Genomic DNA, 18,500 nt, shown 5'->3' with positions numbered 1-18,500 from the left:
GTCCATTGACAGGCTCCTTCTTTCCAGTTGTGAGCAGCCTGGCCTGGGTCAGTGGCTGAAGACCAGCGGTCAGCAGATAAAGGCCATGCACTCTGCCCACAGGAAACTCCAGCCCGTCAGTGAGTATTGGAACGCAGATCGTTGTGTGACAGGCACCCACACGTTCCTGTCGTCCGACAAATGTCCGATGTCATTGTTACGCAGAGGTCCCATTTACACCGGTGTAGAGAGGAACTTGTGATAGAAAACACTACTGTGTCTATGCGTTCAAGTTACGTCACTAAGGTGTGTGTGTGTGTGTGTGTGTGTGTGTGTGTGTGTGTGCAGGTACCGTTGAAGAGACAGTGGAAGAAGAGTGCCCTGCCCGTGAGGTTTTCACTGTGGACTACATTCCCACGTATGTGACCGTGACCCCTGAGGGAACATGAGAGAAAGACAGGACATTTGAAGTCTTGAGATGAGTTACCACGTTGACTTGCCCGTGCCTCTTTTTACCCTCTTCAGGAATCCCTACTCCAGCACCATAAAGGAGATGCTGACCACTTTTGGGACAGCGACCTACAAAGTTGGCCTTAAGGTGCACCCCAACGAGCAGGACCCTCGCATCCCCATCATGTGCTGGGGCAGCTGTGCCTACACCATCCAGTCCATAGGTGAGAAACACACACACACACACACTTGTTTTACCCTCCATGTGGGGACCAAACAATTGATTCCCATTCAAAATCCTATTTTCCCTAAACCTAACCCCTAAGCCTTAAATAGTCCATTTCCTAGTCGGGACCAGTGAAATGGCCCCACTTGTACGACTTTTCTTTGTTTTACTATCCTTGAGGAATTCTGGTCCCCGCAAGGATGGAAACCCAAAAGCGTGCACACAGAGAGAACAAGATAATAATAGAATCAGAGCAGCAAACGGTTTACAGTGACGATAAAACTCATATCAAAGGCATTCATGTGGGATTGAGTTATGTCTTCATTATTTAACGGGTAAATGAATGTTTCAACTGCTGCCAATGGTCCACAATGTTCAAACACCGCTAGAGCATAGACGCCCATTTTAGAATGGATGTTTCTCAATGCCACGTTCAGCTGCCTTTTTTTCCTTCTTCTTCTCCTTCCTTTTGCAGAGCGACTGTTGGTGGACGAGAAGAAGCCTTTATTTGGAAGTTTACCTTGCAGACAGGTAACACGTTCTTCCTTCAATTCCAACCCGTCTTTGAAACAGTTCCACGTGTAGCGATAGATCCGACGCCAGTGTTGAGTGTATTTCTGTGTACAGGACGACTGCCTGAGCTCCCTGGCCAGATTCGGCTCAGCGTGTTGGACTGCGGCCTGTCAGCCCACAGTGCAAGGCCACTTCATCAGACTGTTAGCAGGTAGAACAGACACTATTAACAGGGACCTGCAGGACCCATTCCATTTAGGATGGCCTATTCACTGCCTGAAGTCACGTTCACTTTTTATGTGTTGAGGTTTTTTTTGGGGGGGGTGGGGTCGAGGGTTTACAGTTTCATCGTTATAGTGATGGAGTGTGTATGTTTGTGTAGCTTTGATTCCAGACCCCCAGGTGGAGGCCTCTCCGTGTATCCTGGACGTAGACATGTTGCACCTGCTGGTGAGTCCCTCCCCCCTGAACCCCCGACCTCATTCTCATCAACACCAATAATACCATCAGCCGCACAGGCATACGTGACCAGTGGCATGTCGTCTCTCTGGGTTGCCAGATCAGACGCAAACCCATTGTTGACACTACCGTAAAACCTTTTTACGTTGTGCATAAGTGTTATAGGTCAACACTAATCCCTGTGTCTCTCTCTCTCTCTCTCTCACCCACTCTCAGGTGAGTGTGGTTCTGTCCTACGGGTCGGTCCACTCCCAGGACTCGTCAGGGCTGAGCGTGGACGCTGTCCAGCTGCACCTCTTCCACCTCATCACTGTGGCTCACATGGTCCAAATACTGCTCACCTCTGGCCCAGGTAAGGAGAGAGCGAACCCAATACGTATGTGTGTGTGTGTCTGTGCGCCTGGGGTCTGCAAGAGTGTGTGTGCGTGCTTACCAGACCATTGGAAAGTTGTCTAAACACCGGTTAAGCTCTTACCTTCTGGATAGTTGGAAGATAGGGTCTTTGCAGTTCAACCACTGTCGTATGGCGTAGAGAAGAGAACAAACATGACATTCCGTGTGTCAACAGAGGAGGTGACCATGGAGCAGGAGAGCGGCGAGGCGGAGCGGGGGGAGGAGGAAGGCGCCTGCCGTCTCTACAACACCCTCAGAACACGCGTGGGCAGGTGATGTAACGCTGACCCTGTAGCCATGAAGTGTTCAGGGGGAACTCCCCTGAAATACGCACTCGCCTCTCATAATCCACCAAGCAGCCAGCTTTTCCCCGGCATTCACACGTGCTTAAACCATTTTTATTTTTTATTATTTTATAATAAGTGTGTGTGTGTGTGTGTGTGTGTGATGACAGTTCCCTACCTGAGGTGGGCTCTGGTTGGCATCTGTGGCGTTGTGTGAAGACTGGCATCCTGCCCTACCTGAGAGGAGCAGCGCTGTTCTTCCACCACCTCAACGGAGTTCCTGCACCCCCAGAGCTGCATGGTCAATACAACGCACAAACACACTCGCTCTCTTTTACTCCTCTTTGAACACCTACGTGGTACCAAGCAGAGCCATGCGGGTGTTGATGTTCTCTCGGTGTGTGTGTGTGTGTCTCTCCTAGCTCTGTGTCCTGGTCAGTGGGAGGTGCTGTGCGGATACCTCAGTCTGCCCTCCAATCCGCTGCAGCTCTTCCATAGTCAACAGGAGCTACTGGAGCCCTTACTGCATGGGTAAGAGTCTCTCTCACTCACACTCCCACTCACCAGTAACGGGTCTTTTCTCCTCTTGTATCTTCTGATTGGTTCAGAAGTGCCACCTACATGACTGATTGATGTCGCGCTCAGGTTTATTTGATCCTATTGCTCTCAAGCAATAACGTCGTACAATTATAAAAGTAAAAAGATGAGACCCAATTATATGGACAGTGCATCATCAATAAGTCATAAACAACAAATCGGCACACCGCTAAATCAATAAATATGTATATCAAGTGTCTTTAGTGGATAGTGTCATTGTCACAATGCGATGGGCATGGGGGGGAAGTAACACCTTTTGGAGTGAAGTTTGTCTTGCATTTTGTCCTCCTGTCCTGTAGGTGGTGCACTCACCCAGGTGTACAGCAGACCCTTCAGGGAGGTGGTGTTCTTGTGAGGTCAGTCCTGCTATTTTACTGTCTGAAATGATGGGGGGGGTGTATTCTAATGAAGGCTGAAACATCAAGCTTTTTACCTTTGTTTAAACAGAAGGTGGCAGGTAGCTTAGCAGTTAAGAGCGTTGAACCAGTTGCTAGTTTGAATCCCCAAACTGACTAGGTGAAACATCTGTCATTGTGCACTTTAGCACTTAACCCTAATTGGGCCTGTAAGTCGGTCTGGATAACAGTACTAAAATATAAAACATTGAGTTTAATGGTCAGCAAGCGTTCAGCCTTTTCAATTATATTTTTTGTTGGGTTGCGCCTCGACTTGCCACTTCTTTCCATTCCTGATATGAGGGGGGGGACTCTGATTACTTAGGTTGGATATTGGTATAAATGATTGTGTGGTCCAGAGTGGTGTTAGAACTATACAGTTCATGTAGTTGTTGATACAGTTAAGAGCTCTAGGGCTGACCAATCCTCCCTTTGTCCAGATTTCCTCGGGAGTCCAACAGCCTGATTGACCTCCCAGATGACTACAGTGCCCTCATAAACCAAGCCTCCAGCTTCACGTGAGTACCCAAAGAACAACTGTCCATTGGTAATTCAAAAGGTGTCACAACACAGGCTTACAAAATGACAATCAGGAGCGATTGGATGTCATTGCGCTCCTCACTGTCCTATAGAACAGTGTTTCCCAAACTGGACCCCCCCCCCCCCCCCGTGCATGTGCACGTGTTGGTTTTGCCTTGGCACTACACAGCTGATTCAAATAACTCTTCAAGCTTTGAATATTTTAATCAGCTGTGTAGTGCTGGGGGGTGGGGGGTCAGTTTGGGAAATTTGAGTGAATATGTGTTTATGCCCTCCTCTCTCTCCCCCCAGGTGCCCTAAGTCGGGTGGGGATAAGTCCCGTGCGCCCACCCTGTGCCTGGTGTGTGGCTCCATGCTGTGTTCTCAGAGCTACTGCTGCCAGACAGAGCTGGAGGGAGAGGACGTGGGAGCCTGCACTGCTCACACCTTCGCCTGCGGAGCCGGAGTAGGCATCTTCCTCAGGTACAGACCCGACCTTGGGCGTGTGTGTGTGTGTGCCTTCGTTCATGAGTGTGCAAGTCTAATGCTGTCCCTTCTGTTGCAGAGTGAGAGAGAGCCAGGTTCTGTTCCTGGCTGGTAAAACTAAGGGCTGTTTCTACGCTCCTCCATACCTGGACGACTATGGCGAGACGGACCAGGGCCTAAGGTGAACGACCCTGCACATTCACTTGTTACAGTAGAGTAGTGGTTCTCGAAATGGCTTCTCGAAAGGTCAGAACAAACACCTGCGCGCACTAGTCTCCCAGAACCAACTCTGAGACCCATTGCTGTACATGTTATTGGTCTGTGCTGAAAGATGTCATTGTTTTTTGTTTGTTTTTAACGCAGTTTGTCTCTGTTTATCCAGGCGGGGGAACCCATTGCACCTGTGCCACGAGCGCTACCGCAAGATCCAGAAGCTGTGGCGCCAGCACAGCATCACCGAGGAGATAGGCCATGCCCAGGAAGCCAACCAAACCCTGGTTGGCATCGACTGGCAGCACCTGTGATGTCTTTGGTCACATCTACCGGAGTCGGACCTCTTGTCCTATCCGAAGGGGGGGGGGGGGCACGGCACATGGGGGCGTGGAATGGTTGTCAAGGCAACACAGCCCCGCCTCTTTCGCTCCTCCCCCCGATTAGAGAAGGGGTGTATCGCGCCCCCCCCCCCTGTCTGAGAGTGGATGAATGCATGTAGGTTTTTCTCCTTTTCTTTTTGCTGTTTCTCCCTGGAAAGAATGTTCCTCTATTTTCTTTGTAATTTAATATAAAAGAGTATATATATTATATACATCCCTCTCAAGCATATAGCCGACGCATCGGGCACCCATGGACTGGCTCGGGTGTAACATGAATACTCAGACTATGCTATTTAATTTCTGCCTATTCAAATGCCATTAAATTATTTCTAAGGTAGATGGCTGATGTATTGGTTTATTTACAGTTGGATTTGCTTTGATGCTAAACATTTATGAGTAAGCACCAGGTTTTCCTTCTTGCTCTTGTCAGCCAGTGACTGCTCATTTCAGAGTTTGGGACATAATCTCATCAGATAGGTGAGGTCAGATTGTGCCCCTTACCAGTATTGGGATCCATTCTGTTTAAATTTCAACCTAAGAGCTGAAAAATCCTTATTGAAAATAAATGGTGCTTTTCAGCTTTCGATTTGGAATTTCAATTGGTCCTGAAATGTATTGACCCCCCCCCCCATTAGTTACTTTCTCCAGTCTGATGGACACCCAAATACAGTGCTCAGAGAATACAAGCCAATGTAAGGAAGTGCGGTAACACACTGGTGTGAGTGTTTGTTTGTTTCTGTGCTTTACTCCTGAGTGCCTGTGTTCTGGTTTTTACATTTGTCAGGGTGTATGTTGGAGTGTATTAAGTCTTATTACAGGTTGCGTATATGTACGTTTTGAATGTATCCAGACTGTTAGTGCTTTGTTTTTTATCACTATTTAAGTGAACCCCTTAACCCACAGATATGAGCCTTTTAAGGCAAGGCTGTCCCTTCCTTTTTTGCTAATGTGTGCGTGTGTGATTGGTTGCAGTCAATTTTATCTGATGTGCATTGATGGGGTTTGTTTGTTTTGGTAATTGTTTTTGTATTGTACATTTTTTATTTTTTTTATTTTATGTTCAGCAGAAGAAAAAAAATTCTGTATGAGAAGAGAATGCAGAAGCATATCCCTCTACCTGTTTTTTATATATATATATATGGACCAGTGGGTTTGCCTGACCCGACCTGGAACAAAACTCCATCTTAGTTATAATTTTTTGGTCAGGTTAAAGTCTTATCCCTCATGATAAGGTTGCCTCTGGACTGTACCATTTTTTCCCACAGCTACGGCTGGGTGGACTGACACATTGGGTCAAATATCGTCCTTAAGGCTCGGAAACAGAATAGATTAGTCAGACTCGCAAGGCACTTTAGAGGAAGGAACACGCAAGCACACACACACTGCTCTTTGATGCAGGTTCTCTCTGATGCTGGGACCTGAAGCTCTATATTCTTCATCCCATCACTCCGTTGGCATGTTTTCCTGGTAACCACCCCCACCCCATTCTTTGGCACGCTCCCAATATCGAGGCTGTATTATTATTATTATTATTATTATTATCGTGTCAGACTTGTTAATATGTGAATTACTGTATAAATGAGTACATATTGTAAAAGAATACCAAAATAAATCAAAAGGAAAAGGAAGGCCTGAGTGTTGTCTTTGTGAGCTGCTGGTCTTTGGATTAGGTACTAGACATTATGATACTTGTTTTTGCGATAGTGAATCGATTCAATGGCTTACAAATCTTGGAATTGTGATATTTGGTTGTGTTCGTTTAACTGTTAAATTACATACAACGACAAATACATTCTGACAGCTGTAAATGCATTAATCAGGCAAAAAGTGTTCTTCCTGGCCCTAGTCTTTTGGGGGCTCTAAGGGAAATTCTGTTGGGGGGGGGGGGCCCACCTACGAGGAAACATTTTATTAGCCCCCCTCTTGACAGCTGCAGTTCTATAGTTTTTGCCATGGTGCATAGAGAACATTTTGCAGTTTTACAGCAAATTTCCTGCCATGACTTATGCCATGTTACTATATCTGAGTGAGAGTGACTAACAAAATCCATTCGCAATACATGTGACATGTATCGGGATATGATTTGTCATGAGTCCAATACCCAGCCTTATTACAAAGACCCTACTGGGATTAGTGTGTGTGTGTGTGTGTGTGAGTGAGAGACACCTATGTAATATCAATATCCCTATTGCTGTGAGAAACGCTTGGCCCAGCTGGAGAAAAGAGCTGATGGTGTAATGAGAACACTTAACCGGTTAACCAGGTATACAACAAAGCTGAGGTTAATGAAGTGTGCTCTTCACGGATGAATCCCGGTTTCAACTGTACCGGGCAGATGGCAGACAGCTTCTTGATATGCAACACCTGTCAGGTAGAGGAATCATCTTGGCAAAGGAGAAATGCCCACTAACAGGGAAGTAAATACATTTGTGCACAAAATTGGAGAGGAGCTTTTTGTACGTATAGAACATTTCTGTGGTCTTTTATTTCAGCTCATGAAGCCTGGGACCAACACTTTACATGTTTTTTTTGTTCTGTATACATTCCTATTCTTATGAAAAGTCAATTCATTTGGTTTCCTTGGTTAATTACCGTAGTGTATCTATAAGATCAATGGAACAAACCTAATCTCGTTCATAGCCACTAGTCTGGGGATGAGATTTAAAGGGTGACTGCACTTCCTGTTTTGGTTCATTAAGAAATGCTAGTGACCATGACTGTATTCAGATGTGAGTTGGTTTTGGGTGTGGTTTGATGTGGGTTTCTCTTGTTTGCAGGTGGGAAAGGGTTATTTGCCAATTAGCTTCAGCCAGCTGTGAATGTTGGTTTGACTTTGGGTAGTCTATCAATATTTTCATGTTGCACATCTTTTTAGTTGACTCATTTTAAATGCTCCGAATTGATGATTACTTGGATGCTGCCAGATGAGGGCAGGATTAAAATTAACCCAACGCACAGAGAACTGTTACGATACTCTTCATTCCGTGACGTACCATTTTTTTCATACTGACTTTGACCAAAATTATCCTATTTACACTTTGTAGTCCATTTTGACACAAGCGTTTCTGACTGACATCGATGCCACATGGGACATTTTCAAAAGGAGAAGGAGCTTTTTCTTTAAAACTAACCAAAACATCTTCACACTTACCCCCCAATCCATCCTTACCTAAAACATGTAAATATTTATTGTTGCTGCATTGTTGAGAAATGCATTTCATTGGACAGTGTATACCATGTATCCTGTACTAATAAAACTTCTGTGATTAAATGTGCATCACTAAGTTTCCTAGTTGGTTTTTTTAGCACCATCATTAGATCTAACGTTCTGGCACTGGACACATATCCAGGCCTCCTGAGGATTTGGGTTGTATCCTACAGGAGGGAGGTGGGGTTGCCCCGTCCCATCCGGCCCAAGATGCTTCGGGCATCTCCCTGCGTTAGAGGCACCTGTCCTTGCCATCACCTGACTGGGCTAAGCTGCACATCAAAGCCTCTTACTGTTCTTATCTCCTCATCTGCTGTCTATGTGCTTTAGGGTTATTATTCCAGATGACAGATGTCCCTCTTACTCCCCACGTATACAAGTGTCTTTACTGTACCTGCCTAACTGAACCCACCTCTCAGATAAGGATACCTCCGATTATTGCTTAGTTGGACACATTGAGGTATAGGTAAGCCTATGTATCCTTTCAATTGTCTTGGCAAAATGTACCTCAACCTTTCAATATGAATTATCCAACACTTAAACTTATTTAAGCTTTATTTAACCAGGAAGTGCCATTGAAGTCAGAAGACCTCTTTCATAATTGAGACCTGATAACTACATATTAATTATCAGATAACACATGTTTGTTTTCTAGCATGGATTTGATAGATTTCCTATCTTCTGAGGGTGGCCCAGTTAAAGTGACTCTAGTCACCTGTTTGTCCTGGAACAGGACTGAGGACTGGATCCCTGCTGAGTGGAATCCACACATTTCTGCTGATCTCATCAGGTAAAGCTGGCCTCCTCCTGGGTTCTTTACATGTACTGTACCCTCATCTCCCTCATCTGCTGTGAACCTCCGGCTCTCCTTATTCACCATGTCCATGCAGCCTACAATTAGCATTTCTCCCCTCATTCTTTCACTCATTCTCTGCTAGCTTCATGATTAGTTGAAATAAGGCTGAGGACCTCAACAAGCGAGGTTGTGCAGGGTAATAGCTTGTGTATTATGAAAAATACTATATGAATGTACATACAGAAAATGCCTATGGACAGGAAGATTGTAAGTGTGGAATACCAATTTAGAAATGACCCATGTCAGACAAAACCCTATGGACAAAACGGACAAACACACTCTTGTTCTCATTATATATCTTTATCTTACACAGTGGAGCTGCTAAATTCTCCAGCCAACCCACAAGACTGACAGTTTCGCTGATCAAAATCCAAATTTACAGAAAATATTAACTCTTAATATTACAAAGGAAGAAAAATGGTCACACAGAAAGTAAAAATATTACAACTGATAAGACTTTTTGTATCCACTGAAAACTGACCCGTATCTCTATGTACTCACACAAGGTATGCTGATTTAAACTGCCAATCGGATCATCTTTTGCTCTCCAAAAAGTACAGAACATTCTTATAAGTTCCCCCAGCACTTCATCTGGCCACTCAGCCCACTGTATCCCCTCAAAGGAGTACAAAACCAGAGTTAAAACTGCCTTGTACACAAAGCAGACATATAACCCGATAGCAACACTGATACATAACTAATGAATGTAAAAGTGTGTGTTGTATAGGTGTGAATGCATATGGCCCTGCACTGCCAGGACCTGCATGGGGGCACTGTGACAGAGGGCTGGGACAGCCAGGACCCCAGTTCCGCAGCTACCCAATTTAAGCTGCCATAAGGGGACATTTAACCGGGTTGCATTAAGCACTGGTAATGTTGAGTTTTGGAGTCGGTTGAACTGAGCAGACTAAATTCTCATTACTTCACAGAACTACATATATATTTGTGTGGCTGTCGGGTTACATGTCCACGCAACACACGTTGTGGAGTGTAACAAGGACATAGGAGTAAAACTATTAGATATGAGCATAGAGAAACTGTATTAGGCTTGATGGTCTCAGGGTCTGCCCATCATTTTTCATGGAGAGGATTTCCAGGCAGGGGAAGGGAGAATTATTTATTCATTACATTTTCTTCATATTCACAAGCCCAAATTCATGTATACTGTACAGATGTTTTGACAACCCAAATATATTTTTCATTATTTAAAAAAATAATAGAATGATTAACATATATACATAATTATTATGGACAGGATATACATTCACATTTTTGAGTTTGGTTCTTACTTCATCTGAGCAGTTGGTTAAGTTCTTCACTTTCAAAGGGTGTGTGCATGTGTGTCCATGTTTGTGTCTGTGTGTGTATGTTTGTGTACGCATTTGTTTTCATGTGTTTACATTTGTTTGAGTGTGTGTGTGTTGTTTCACTGAGAAGATCTCTCTCCTCTCACTCATCTTTCTCTTTGAGCTCCCATCGATAGGACAAGCCTCAGTCCCTTTGGGTGGGACCCTCTCAACTCACAGTGGCCACCGCCTCCTCACCCTCCCCCACCTGGTTCCCTGCACCGGCCAGACCCTTGATCTTTGCTATGAAGTCTGCCACCGTCTCCTTCACGCTCTTCTCTAGGAGCCAGCCCTCGCTCTCGCTCTCCGGGTTCTCTGGGTCTGCCATGGTCTCCAGAGAAGTGGTCAGGTACTGTAAGCCCACCATCACTCCTGCCTGAGGACCACACAAACAAGATATGTACATCACTGAGAGTCTCTATACAGACACACTGCAATTAAACAATCTGTATGGCCTCTGAACCACCATAGATCTCTGCTATCCATTCTTTTTTAGATTTAGAAAACAGTGATTCTAAATGTATTAAATCAGTGATCCAAATCAACATTGATTTATAGTCACTAAGGCTTGGCTTTTAGATCAAATCTCCCATTGATGTCAATTGGACATCAATTGACATCAATCAATTGACACAGATCTCAAATTTGGATTTGGTCCAAACTGACAATTTAGTGTTGTTGTTTTGACCCAGATAGCAACCCAGTTAGTGCTCAGTCTGTAAGTTAGCACAGTGAGATCCTGCTTCCAGGAAGGCTACCTGTTGCACTTTGCTCTGCCCAGATTAACCCCTCTAAGAAACCCTGATCCTCCCTCACTGCCTATACCACCCCCACATTACGCAATTCCTCGCCCTTTCAGTCCCAAGACTCCTTTAGCTGTTGTTATGGGCTATAATCTGCCCAGGGTAGTTTTCCCCACGGTCAGTTTATAACTCAGTGAATATAGGGAGGTTTGAAAAAAAAGTGTCACTCTTTCAATGGAAAAAGTGTTTATAATCAAATTCCATTTCAAACAGAGAAATATGATAATGAAGGTAAGGTAGACCTATTTATTGGTGGGTGGGTGGATGCGTGGCATTCATGCTCATACATCTGTATCATAGATCAGACATTGGAGCTCTACATGAGATTTTCAACACCTCAGCCTTTTGGAAAGTCAGTTAGATGGAAGTCAAGTCGAGCCAAGTAAGACCAACCAAGGAAATGGCATGTTTCAGTGCCTGCTTGCCAGAAGGGCAAAGGTATGGTGATAGTGGCTTGTTGTGTGCCATGTGTTCTCTCAAAGTCAAAGGCAGGAGGGTTGGCATGTGTGCCCAATGAACTGGTCAGCTGTGGCCAACTTGGCACAGCTGGACCTTTCCTAATAATACTCACTGAGCTAGATACTTAGAAATGGCTGTCGTCTTCTACAATGGGAAACCTTCTTTTCAAATCCTCTTCTCCCCAGCACTGGGCCTAGCCCTGCCCTGCCCTGCCCTGCTACTTACCTACACATGCCTTTTAAGACGGTAATTGAATCAAATCATCAGCTAATCAATTACTTTTCAGTCTTGCGTGTGAGGTCACATCAATTGATCTTTAGCGTTTGTAGCCAGCTACCCTCTGAAGTGAAGGACATTGACAGGACCTCCCGAAAAATACCGCCAGCCCTTTCCCTTCCCGTTCCCTATTCTTCTCTTTCTCACCTCCAGTATGATGTACAGTAGCATCAGGCCCCCGATGCTGTTCATCATGCCTCCGTAGTAGGCGACCAGGGACTCGCGGCAGCCCCGGGTCCAGATGTTGAGCTCCTCGGTGTGGTGGTCGTAGTCATAGTGGGCTGAGTTGTTGGTCAGTTGGTGCTGGATGCAGGGTCTGGGGGAGCCGGGGTTGCAGCAGCTGAACGGTACACTCTCCATCAGGAACTTCCCCTCCACGTTGCTCAGGACACGGCTGTGGAAGGGCCAAGAGAGACACGTCAGATCCGTCACAAGTAATGTCAGCCATGTGACACGTACGTATGGCATACGAGTAACAGGTGTATGTCAGTTGCCGTGACACAGACATATGAGGCATGGATATTGAAATGATGTAAGGGCCAGTGATTATAAGAACGGTGAACCCATGAGCCTCGGTAGGAAGAGTAAACAAAGGTAAAGTATGCGATCGTAACTGGCCACATGTCGGGTGTCAGTTTAGACTAACTGTATGAGTAAATCATCAATCAGTGTTTGGCTGGTGTATCATATAGAGGCCTTGGCTGAATTTCTGTTGACAGGAGAAAAGTGGGTGGGTCTTCTGGCTAATATTGACAGGTGTTGAGTTTAAACTGGGTTCATGAGGATCCTCTTGATGTGATCATTCGTGAGTGAGTGAGACAGCCGATATCTCTTAAGTAAATGAACATATAAACATGGATGCGTAAGGCACAGTCAATTACACTGTACATGCACACACGTATACATACGTACATTAACTTACTCGAATGCATTTAAACATGCACGCTGTTACACATGTACTATCCACACATTGCCACCCACTTCCAATTATATTCTTATATTCTCTCAATGTCCAAATTATCCTAAAGAATCTCAAATAGTTGTGAAGCTCAACGAAGTTACTTATTTGATTTGGCGCGAAGCGCAAAAATATGCTACCTTGGCCCATGTTCTATCTCAAGCTTCCTGCACAAGATCATAAGAGACCATATGGGTAAAGATGGAGACAATGGGCAGGAGTGAGGAAGCTCTTATGTAGTAGCAATGTCAAATATGTTTCGTAAGACTTAGCATGTACTAAACAAACAGTTTCTTTCCTAAAATAGTATTTTTTCTCTCAATCGAAAGACTAAAGGCAGCTTATGAGGCCAAGGAGATTTGGTGGAAAGGTAGAGTTATCTGTTCTGGCTGACACCCAGAGAGACTGTCAACTTTTACTGTACATGGCACTTTTTGACCTTCTGGGTACCCTAATCAACCCAACATTGCTCTCACTCAGCTACGGATTCTAGTACTCACTCTTTGACTTCATCGTTGCTGAAGTCCAGATAGCGGTTGCTAATCCACTGGACCTCAAACCAATCCCTATAGTTGTTGTTGCCACAGCAGCGGAACTCGATCTGGGTCATGTCCAGCGTCCTCTTCATGAAGCAGCGTCCAGGTGTATCCGTATCCTTGTAGAATTTGATCCCATTCTTCAGACCTTCGGCCAGGGCGAAGTACAGCTGGAACTGCATGCAGAAGCACAGCAGAGCTGTGAAGAACAGGAGGATGTTGAAAGCGAAGCAGCCCATCAGGTAGCCCTTGACCATGGGCTTCCACTTGGCGAACTTCATAGCATCCAGAGAGTCGTGGCACACTTTGCCGCCAAAAACATTGAGCCCGCAAGCAGCTAGGCCTACTAGGATCAACAGGTTGGGCACAAAATGGCTTTCGTTGTTGTTCATCATCTCACTCCTCTTCCGGAGCTCGATCTTAAAGAACAGCCCCAGGCTGAAGACCAGGATGCCGGTCATCACTGCCAGCCAGTACATGAGCCATAGGCCCTGGGCAAGCTTCACCCGCTTGGGCAAGTCAAACTTTACCTTCATCAATGCCATGCTTACCTCAGAGTGTATGCTATTCCCAAATCAAAACTGGGTTTTAAAAAAAGAAACAAATTTGAATTTACAAAAGATTCTAAACTAGTTTTTCAATGTTTTTTCTTATGTAACAGGTAAGGAATTCAGTTGACCTTAGGCAACTATGTTCCTGTGGAGAATTTCAGTTGGAAAATTGTAATCCATTCCAGAAGGGAGCTGCAGAATGTGTTTTGGCAAGGGTTTCCCTCTTTGTATCCATTCTGACCACCCTCAAATCAGGAAAGTCCATAGTGCTGGGTGGGCAGAAGAGTCTGCCACCCAAAATTCCACCCAAAAATATTTACATAAAATCCCTCAAAATGACAGGATGGTGGGTTACACAGCTATTCCGGGTGGATCTTTTTCCTGCAAAAGGAGGTAGCCAGGCAAGTAGCAGAGTGATCGAGCCACAAAGTTTCAGTACGTCATCCTAAACTCCGCTAATCAGCCCTGATCCCATTTGCAGCAGATGAGCCCTGAGCTCTAATCTCTTGTCTTACCATATAATTGATTTGTTGCTTAAGAGTCAACTTCCTCCATTACCTGCCTGCGCTGGGATGGGGAGACCGGAGACAGTCTTGCGGCCGCAGGAACTTCTAACTTGTCAAGTGTGAACCATTGGGTGACAGCCTGGGTGGTGTTTTAAGAGTAAGACTGTGCTGCCTAATGTGTTTGCCAAAATAGCTACCTAATAATGTCACAGCATAACATAATTTTGCCTCTTCACCAAGCAGAATCTCTCATTTATTCCTTGCAAACAAGAACAAAAGATCCTCATTATCTCCTTGTGTTGTCAGGGTTTGGATTAAGGTTAAGGCGATGTATTATTACTTCCTTCCCTTCCTTTGAGGCTGTAAATTCAAGTCTAAGTGCAGGGCAGAATGTAGCACAAAATTATCACCTAAAATGCCTTTTTGTATTGTTTTAGCTTCACCATCTTTATTGTGGAGATAAATACAAATACAAGTGCCTTTTCTCTGTTGGCTCCACATATCACTCTGAGGCACACCCTGTTCCAATTCTATAGCTGCTAATGTTTATAACGGTCAATAAATAACTGTTTAGAACATTAACTTTCATAGGACTTTCCAAAAAATTGACAAATTGCTGGTGGCTAATGTAGTTTCTTTTTCCAGTGCAAAAATGTATAATTATATGTTTGGCTCAGAGACTTGGCGAAGTCCAAAGCTTTATTTAGCCCAACCTTAATCCAATTTGTGGCCCACATTTGTTTTAGTATTTACTCTAGGCCTATCATTGTCTTAAAAGTATGAATAGGCCTAGGCATTTACAAAAGGCTTTGTTCCCCACCCCAACTACATCAACCTGGACTCAGGGGTAGACGTAACATAGTAAATGTAATTCCGGGACACTCCAATTAGTATGAGATGTCACGTTTCGTATGGTATGCATTTTATTTGTTGATGTTCATCATCCATCTCGTATGATATGTTACAAATTCAAATGAGTATGATATGTTACAAATTGCAATTCGTACAATATGTTAATAATTTTCAAAATTAATATTTTACGAATTCCAATTTGTTGTGGCTAATGTTAGCTAGGTGGCTAAGGCTCACGTTAGCTAGGCGACTAACTAATGTTAGCTAGGCGGCTAATGGTTAAGGTTAGGAGTTAAAGTTTAAAAAAAAGTTTAAAGGGTTAAGGTTAGTGGAAGGGTTAGCTAACATGCTAAGTAGTTGCAAAGTTGATAATTAGCTAAAATTCTCAAGTTGTCCGTGACGAGATTCGAACATGCAACCCTTTGGGTTGCTAGAAGTTCACGTTCTATGCCCACCTATCCACCCTGACGTTCCACTAGCGGAACACCTGCTCCAATATCCAATGATGGGCGTGGCGCGAAATACAAAGTCCTCGAAAATCCGAAAAATTCCATTTTTCAAACATATGACTATTTTACACCATTTTAAAGACAAGACTCTCCTTTATCCAACCACACTGTCCAATTTCAAAAAGGCTTTACAGCGAAAGCAAAACATTAGATTATGTCAGCAGAGTACCCAGCCAGAAATAATCAGACACCCATTTTTCAAGCTAGCATATAATGTCACAAAAACCACAGCTAAATGCAGCACTAACCTTTGATGATCTTCATCAGATGACACTCCTAGGACATTATGTTATACAATACATGCATGTTTTGTTCAATCAAGTTCATATTTATATCAAAAACCAGCTTTTTACATTAGCATGTGACGTTCAGAACTAGCATTCCCACCGAACACTTCCGGTGAATTTACTAAATTACTCACGATAAACGTTCACAAAATACATAACAATTATTTTAAGAATTATAGATACAGAACTCCTTTATGCAATCGCGGTGTCCGATTTTAAAATAGCTTTTCGGTGAAAGCACATTTTGCAATATTCTGAGTAGATAGCCCGGCCATCATGGCTAGCTATTTTGACACCCACCAAGTTTGGTACTCACCAAACTCAGATTTACTATAAGAAAAATTGGATTACCTTTGCTGTTCTTCGTCAGAATGCACTCCCAGGACTTCTACTTCATCACCCAATGTTGTTTTGGTTCCAAATAATCCATAGTTATATCCAAATAGCGGCGTTTTGTTGTGCGTTCAAGACACTATCCGAAGGGTAACGAAGGGTGACGCGCCCGGCGCGTATCGTGACAAAAAAATTCAAAATATTCCATTACCGTACTTCGAAGCATGTCAAACGCTGTTTAAAATCAATTTTTATGCGATTTTTCTCGTAAAAAAGCGATAATATTCCGACCGGGAGTCGTTGTTTTTGTTCAAAGACTGAAAATGTAAACATGTTGTCGTCTCGTGCACGCGCGCCCCCGTCTCATTGTTCTCAGATCGACCACTTACCAAATGCGCTACTGTTTTTCAGCCAGAGACAGCAAAGTCATCATTCAACGTTCTGGCGCCTTCTGAGAGCCTATGGGAGCGTTAGAAAATGTCACGTTACAGCAGAGATCCTTTGTTTTGGATAGAGATGGCAAAGAAGGCCAAGAAATGGTCAGACAGGTTACTTCCTGTACAGAATCTTCTCAGGTTTTGGCCTGCCATTTGAGTTCTGTTATACTCACAGACACCATTCAAACAGTTTTAGAAACTTGAGTGTTTTCTATCCAAAGCTAATAATTATATGCATATTCTAGTTTCTGGGCAGGAGTAATAACCAGATTAAAGCGGGTACGTTTTTTATCCGGCCGTGAAAGTACTGCCCCCTATCCAAAACAAGTTAAGTAACCTTGTCTTATATAACCATACCAAACGTAACATATCATACTATTTTGAGTGTTCGCGTATATAAATTTACTATAATACGTCTAGTCTATGAGACCAGGCTGACTACATAGGGGAAATACTTTCAGAATGTCTGTCAGTCAAAACCCATACAGCGCTATGAAGCTCAGAGCGTTCTGAGTTCTGACGTCATTTCTAGCATTGTGTAGTTTGTAACAGGTGCACTGACTCGCTTTATTAGCTGGTTGCTCTGCCATATGTGACAATGGCTTCAAATGAAATCCCAAGTTCAAAAACATTAGGAAACGGCGGCACTCCAAAATGTCTGACCTTTTTATTTTTGGCCTGGGCAGGCTAATGCGTTTCGGCAGTTATGCCTTCATCAGATCATGTTTATAGCATGTCACTGTACGGCCACTGTGCTCCAATTTAGGTGCTTATCAGTGCCAATCTGCCATTTTCAACCTGTATACTGGTACAAGTGTAAAGGGTTAAGATCCACACAACAACACACCTGAACATACTTAACAAGATAGAGGATAGAGAGAATTTAGTTGATAATGAGAACGGAATGTATTATTCTCTGAACAATACTAAAGTTCTTGTGGTTTTTATGGAAAGTTCTCTTCATGTTCTGAAAACAAAATTTTGAGCTTATTGATGTTTGTGTAGAATTCAGTTTTTTTAGAACATTCCTAGAATATTGCCAAGAACTGTCATAAAAGAGAACCATCCATACAGTCACTGAACATTCTGAGAATATCGCTTAAGTCACACCCTTTTTGAGAACTTGCCCAGAATGTAGTAAAAATATTAATAGAACCACATGGGAACTTGTGTGGAATCTTCTGTGGAAGCACTGAAATTCCCACAGAATAATGGTGTTTAACGTTCTCGGAACATTTTGAGAACATGAATTTAATCAGAACGATGAGGAAACCTGTAGGAAATGTTATGCTGATGTACTGAAATTCTCACTGAAAAACATTGTTTCTTAACATTCTTGTAACAATTTGAGAACCTTCCCAATGTCAAACCAATTGGAGAGCGTTCCTAGAACATTACCAAAATTGAAATGAAATGTAACCATGTTTGAAATTTTAGGAAATGTTCTGCTAAAGCAATGAAATACCAAGATTATCCTGCACCAGTCCCAGGAAGTTGTGGAAAGTTTATATGCAAAATAACCTTCGGACAACCACACTCTCACCAAGCTCTAAGAAACATATGGTTATCAGAACGTTGTGTGCTAGCTGGGTAACCTATATTCTTGTAAAGTCGAGTGATGTTGTTTATTATCCACCAGAAGGCCTTTATTTAATCCTACTCAGAATTTTAGCATTTTCAATGAAAAAT

The 18,500-nt window shown here is 43.6% G+C and overlaps 2 protein-coding genes across 3 annotated transcripts in view; one reads left to right on the top strand and one right to left on the bottom strand.

Annotated features, from left to right (window-relative positions):
• The window catches only part of LOC115153091 (E3 ubiquitin-protein ligase UBR2), a 37,605-nt gene extending 31,083 nt beyond the window's left edge, over window positions 1-6,522 (top strand). For both annotated transcript variants that reach the window (XM_029698145.1, XM_029698144.1), the window contains exons 32-46: window positions 28-119; window positions 328-397; window positions 505-653; window positions 1,131-1,186; window positions 1,283-1,379; window positions 1,551-1,618; window positions 1,844-1,979; window positions 2,196-2,292; window positions 2,475-2,605; window positions 2,727-2,835; window positions 3,201-3,257; window positions 3,737-3,814; window positions 4,128-4,298; window positions 4,381-4,482; window positions 4,684-6,522. In XM_029698145.1, coding sequence (XP_029554005.1) covers window positions 28-119; window positions 328-397; window positions 505-653; window positions 1,131-1,186; window positions 1,283-1,379; window positions 1,551-1,618; window positions 1,844-1,979; window positions 2,196-2,292; window positions 2,475-2,605; window positions 2,727-2,835; window positions 3,201-3,257; window positions 3,737-3,814; window positions 4,128-4,298; window positions 4,381-4,482; window positions 4,684-4,825 — 1,555 coding nt within the window. In that variant the 3' untranslated portion in view covers window positions 4,826-6,522. The remainder of the gene's footprint in view (window positions 1-27; window positions 120-327; window positions 398-504; window positions 654-1,130; window positions 1,187-1,282; window positions 1,380-1,550; window positions 1,619-1,843; window positions 1,980-2,195; window positions 2,293-2,474; window positions 2,606-2,726; window positions 2,836-3,200; window positions 3,258-3,736; window positions 3,815-4,127; window positions 4,299-4,380; window positions 4,483-4,683) is intronic.
• A 2,720-nt stretch (window positions 6,523-9,242) lies between these two features.
• On the bottom strand, window positions 9,243-14,303 carry LOC115153090 (peripherin-2). Its single transcript, XM_029698143.1, has 3 exons — window positions 13,301-14,303; window positions 11,990-12,236; window positions 9,243-10,680 (listed from the first exon to the last, which is right to left on the bottom strand). The coding sequence occupies exons 1-3, from the start codon at window positions 13,879-13,881 to the stop codon at window positions 10,474-10,476; spliced, it is 1,035 nt and encodes a 344-aa protein (XP_029554003.1). The 5' UTR covers window positions 13,882-14,303; the 3' UTR covers window positions 9,243-10,473.
• Window positions 14,304-18,500: the final 4,197 nt, after the last annotated feature.

This window comes from Salmo trutta, chromosome 18 (assembly GCF_901001165.1).
Source record: "Salmo trutta chromosome 18, fSalTru1.1, whole genome shotgun sequence".
NCBI classification, from domain to species: Eukaryota; Metazoa; Chordata; class Actinopteri; order Salmoniformes; family Salmonidae; genus Salmo; species Salmo trutta.
The sequence above is the reverse complement of the archived record's forward strand: the minus strand, read 5'-3'. Positions and strand labels throughout refer to the sequence as shown.

What these genes read in the sequence shown, in the direction of transcription:
- LOC115153090 (XM_029698143.1), bottom strand. Translation starts at nt 13,881, where the DNA reads ATGGCATTGATGAAGGTAAAGTTTGACTTGCCCAAGCGGGTGAAGCTT. An exon ending in AGCAACGATGAAGTCAAAGA is followed by an intron (nt 12,237 to 13,300) that starts GTGAGTACTAGA and finishes GCCCTTCCACAG; the next exon opens with CCGTGTCCTGAGCAACGTGG. An exon ending in TACTGTACATCATACTGGAG is followed by an intron (nt 10,681 to 11,989) that starts GTGAGAAAGAGA and finishes TGTGGTCCTCAG; the next exon opens with GCAGGAGTGATGGTGGGCTT.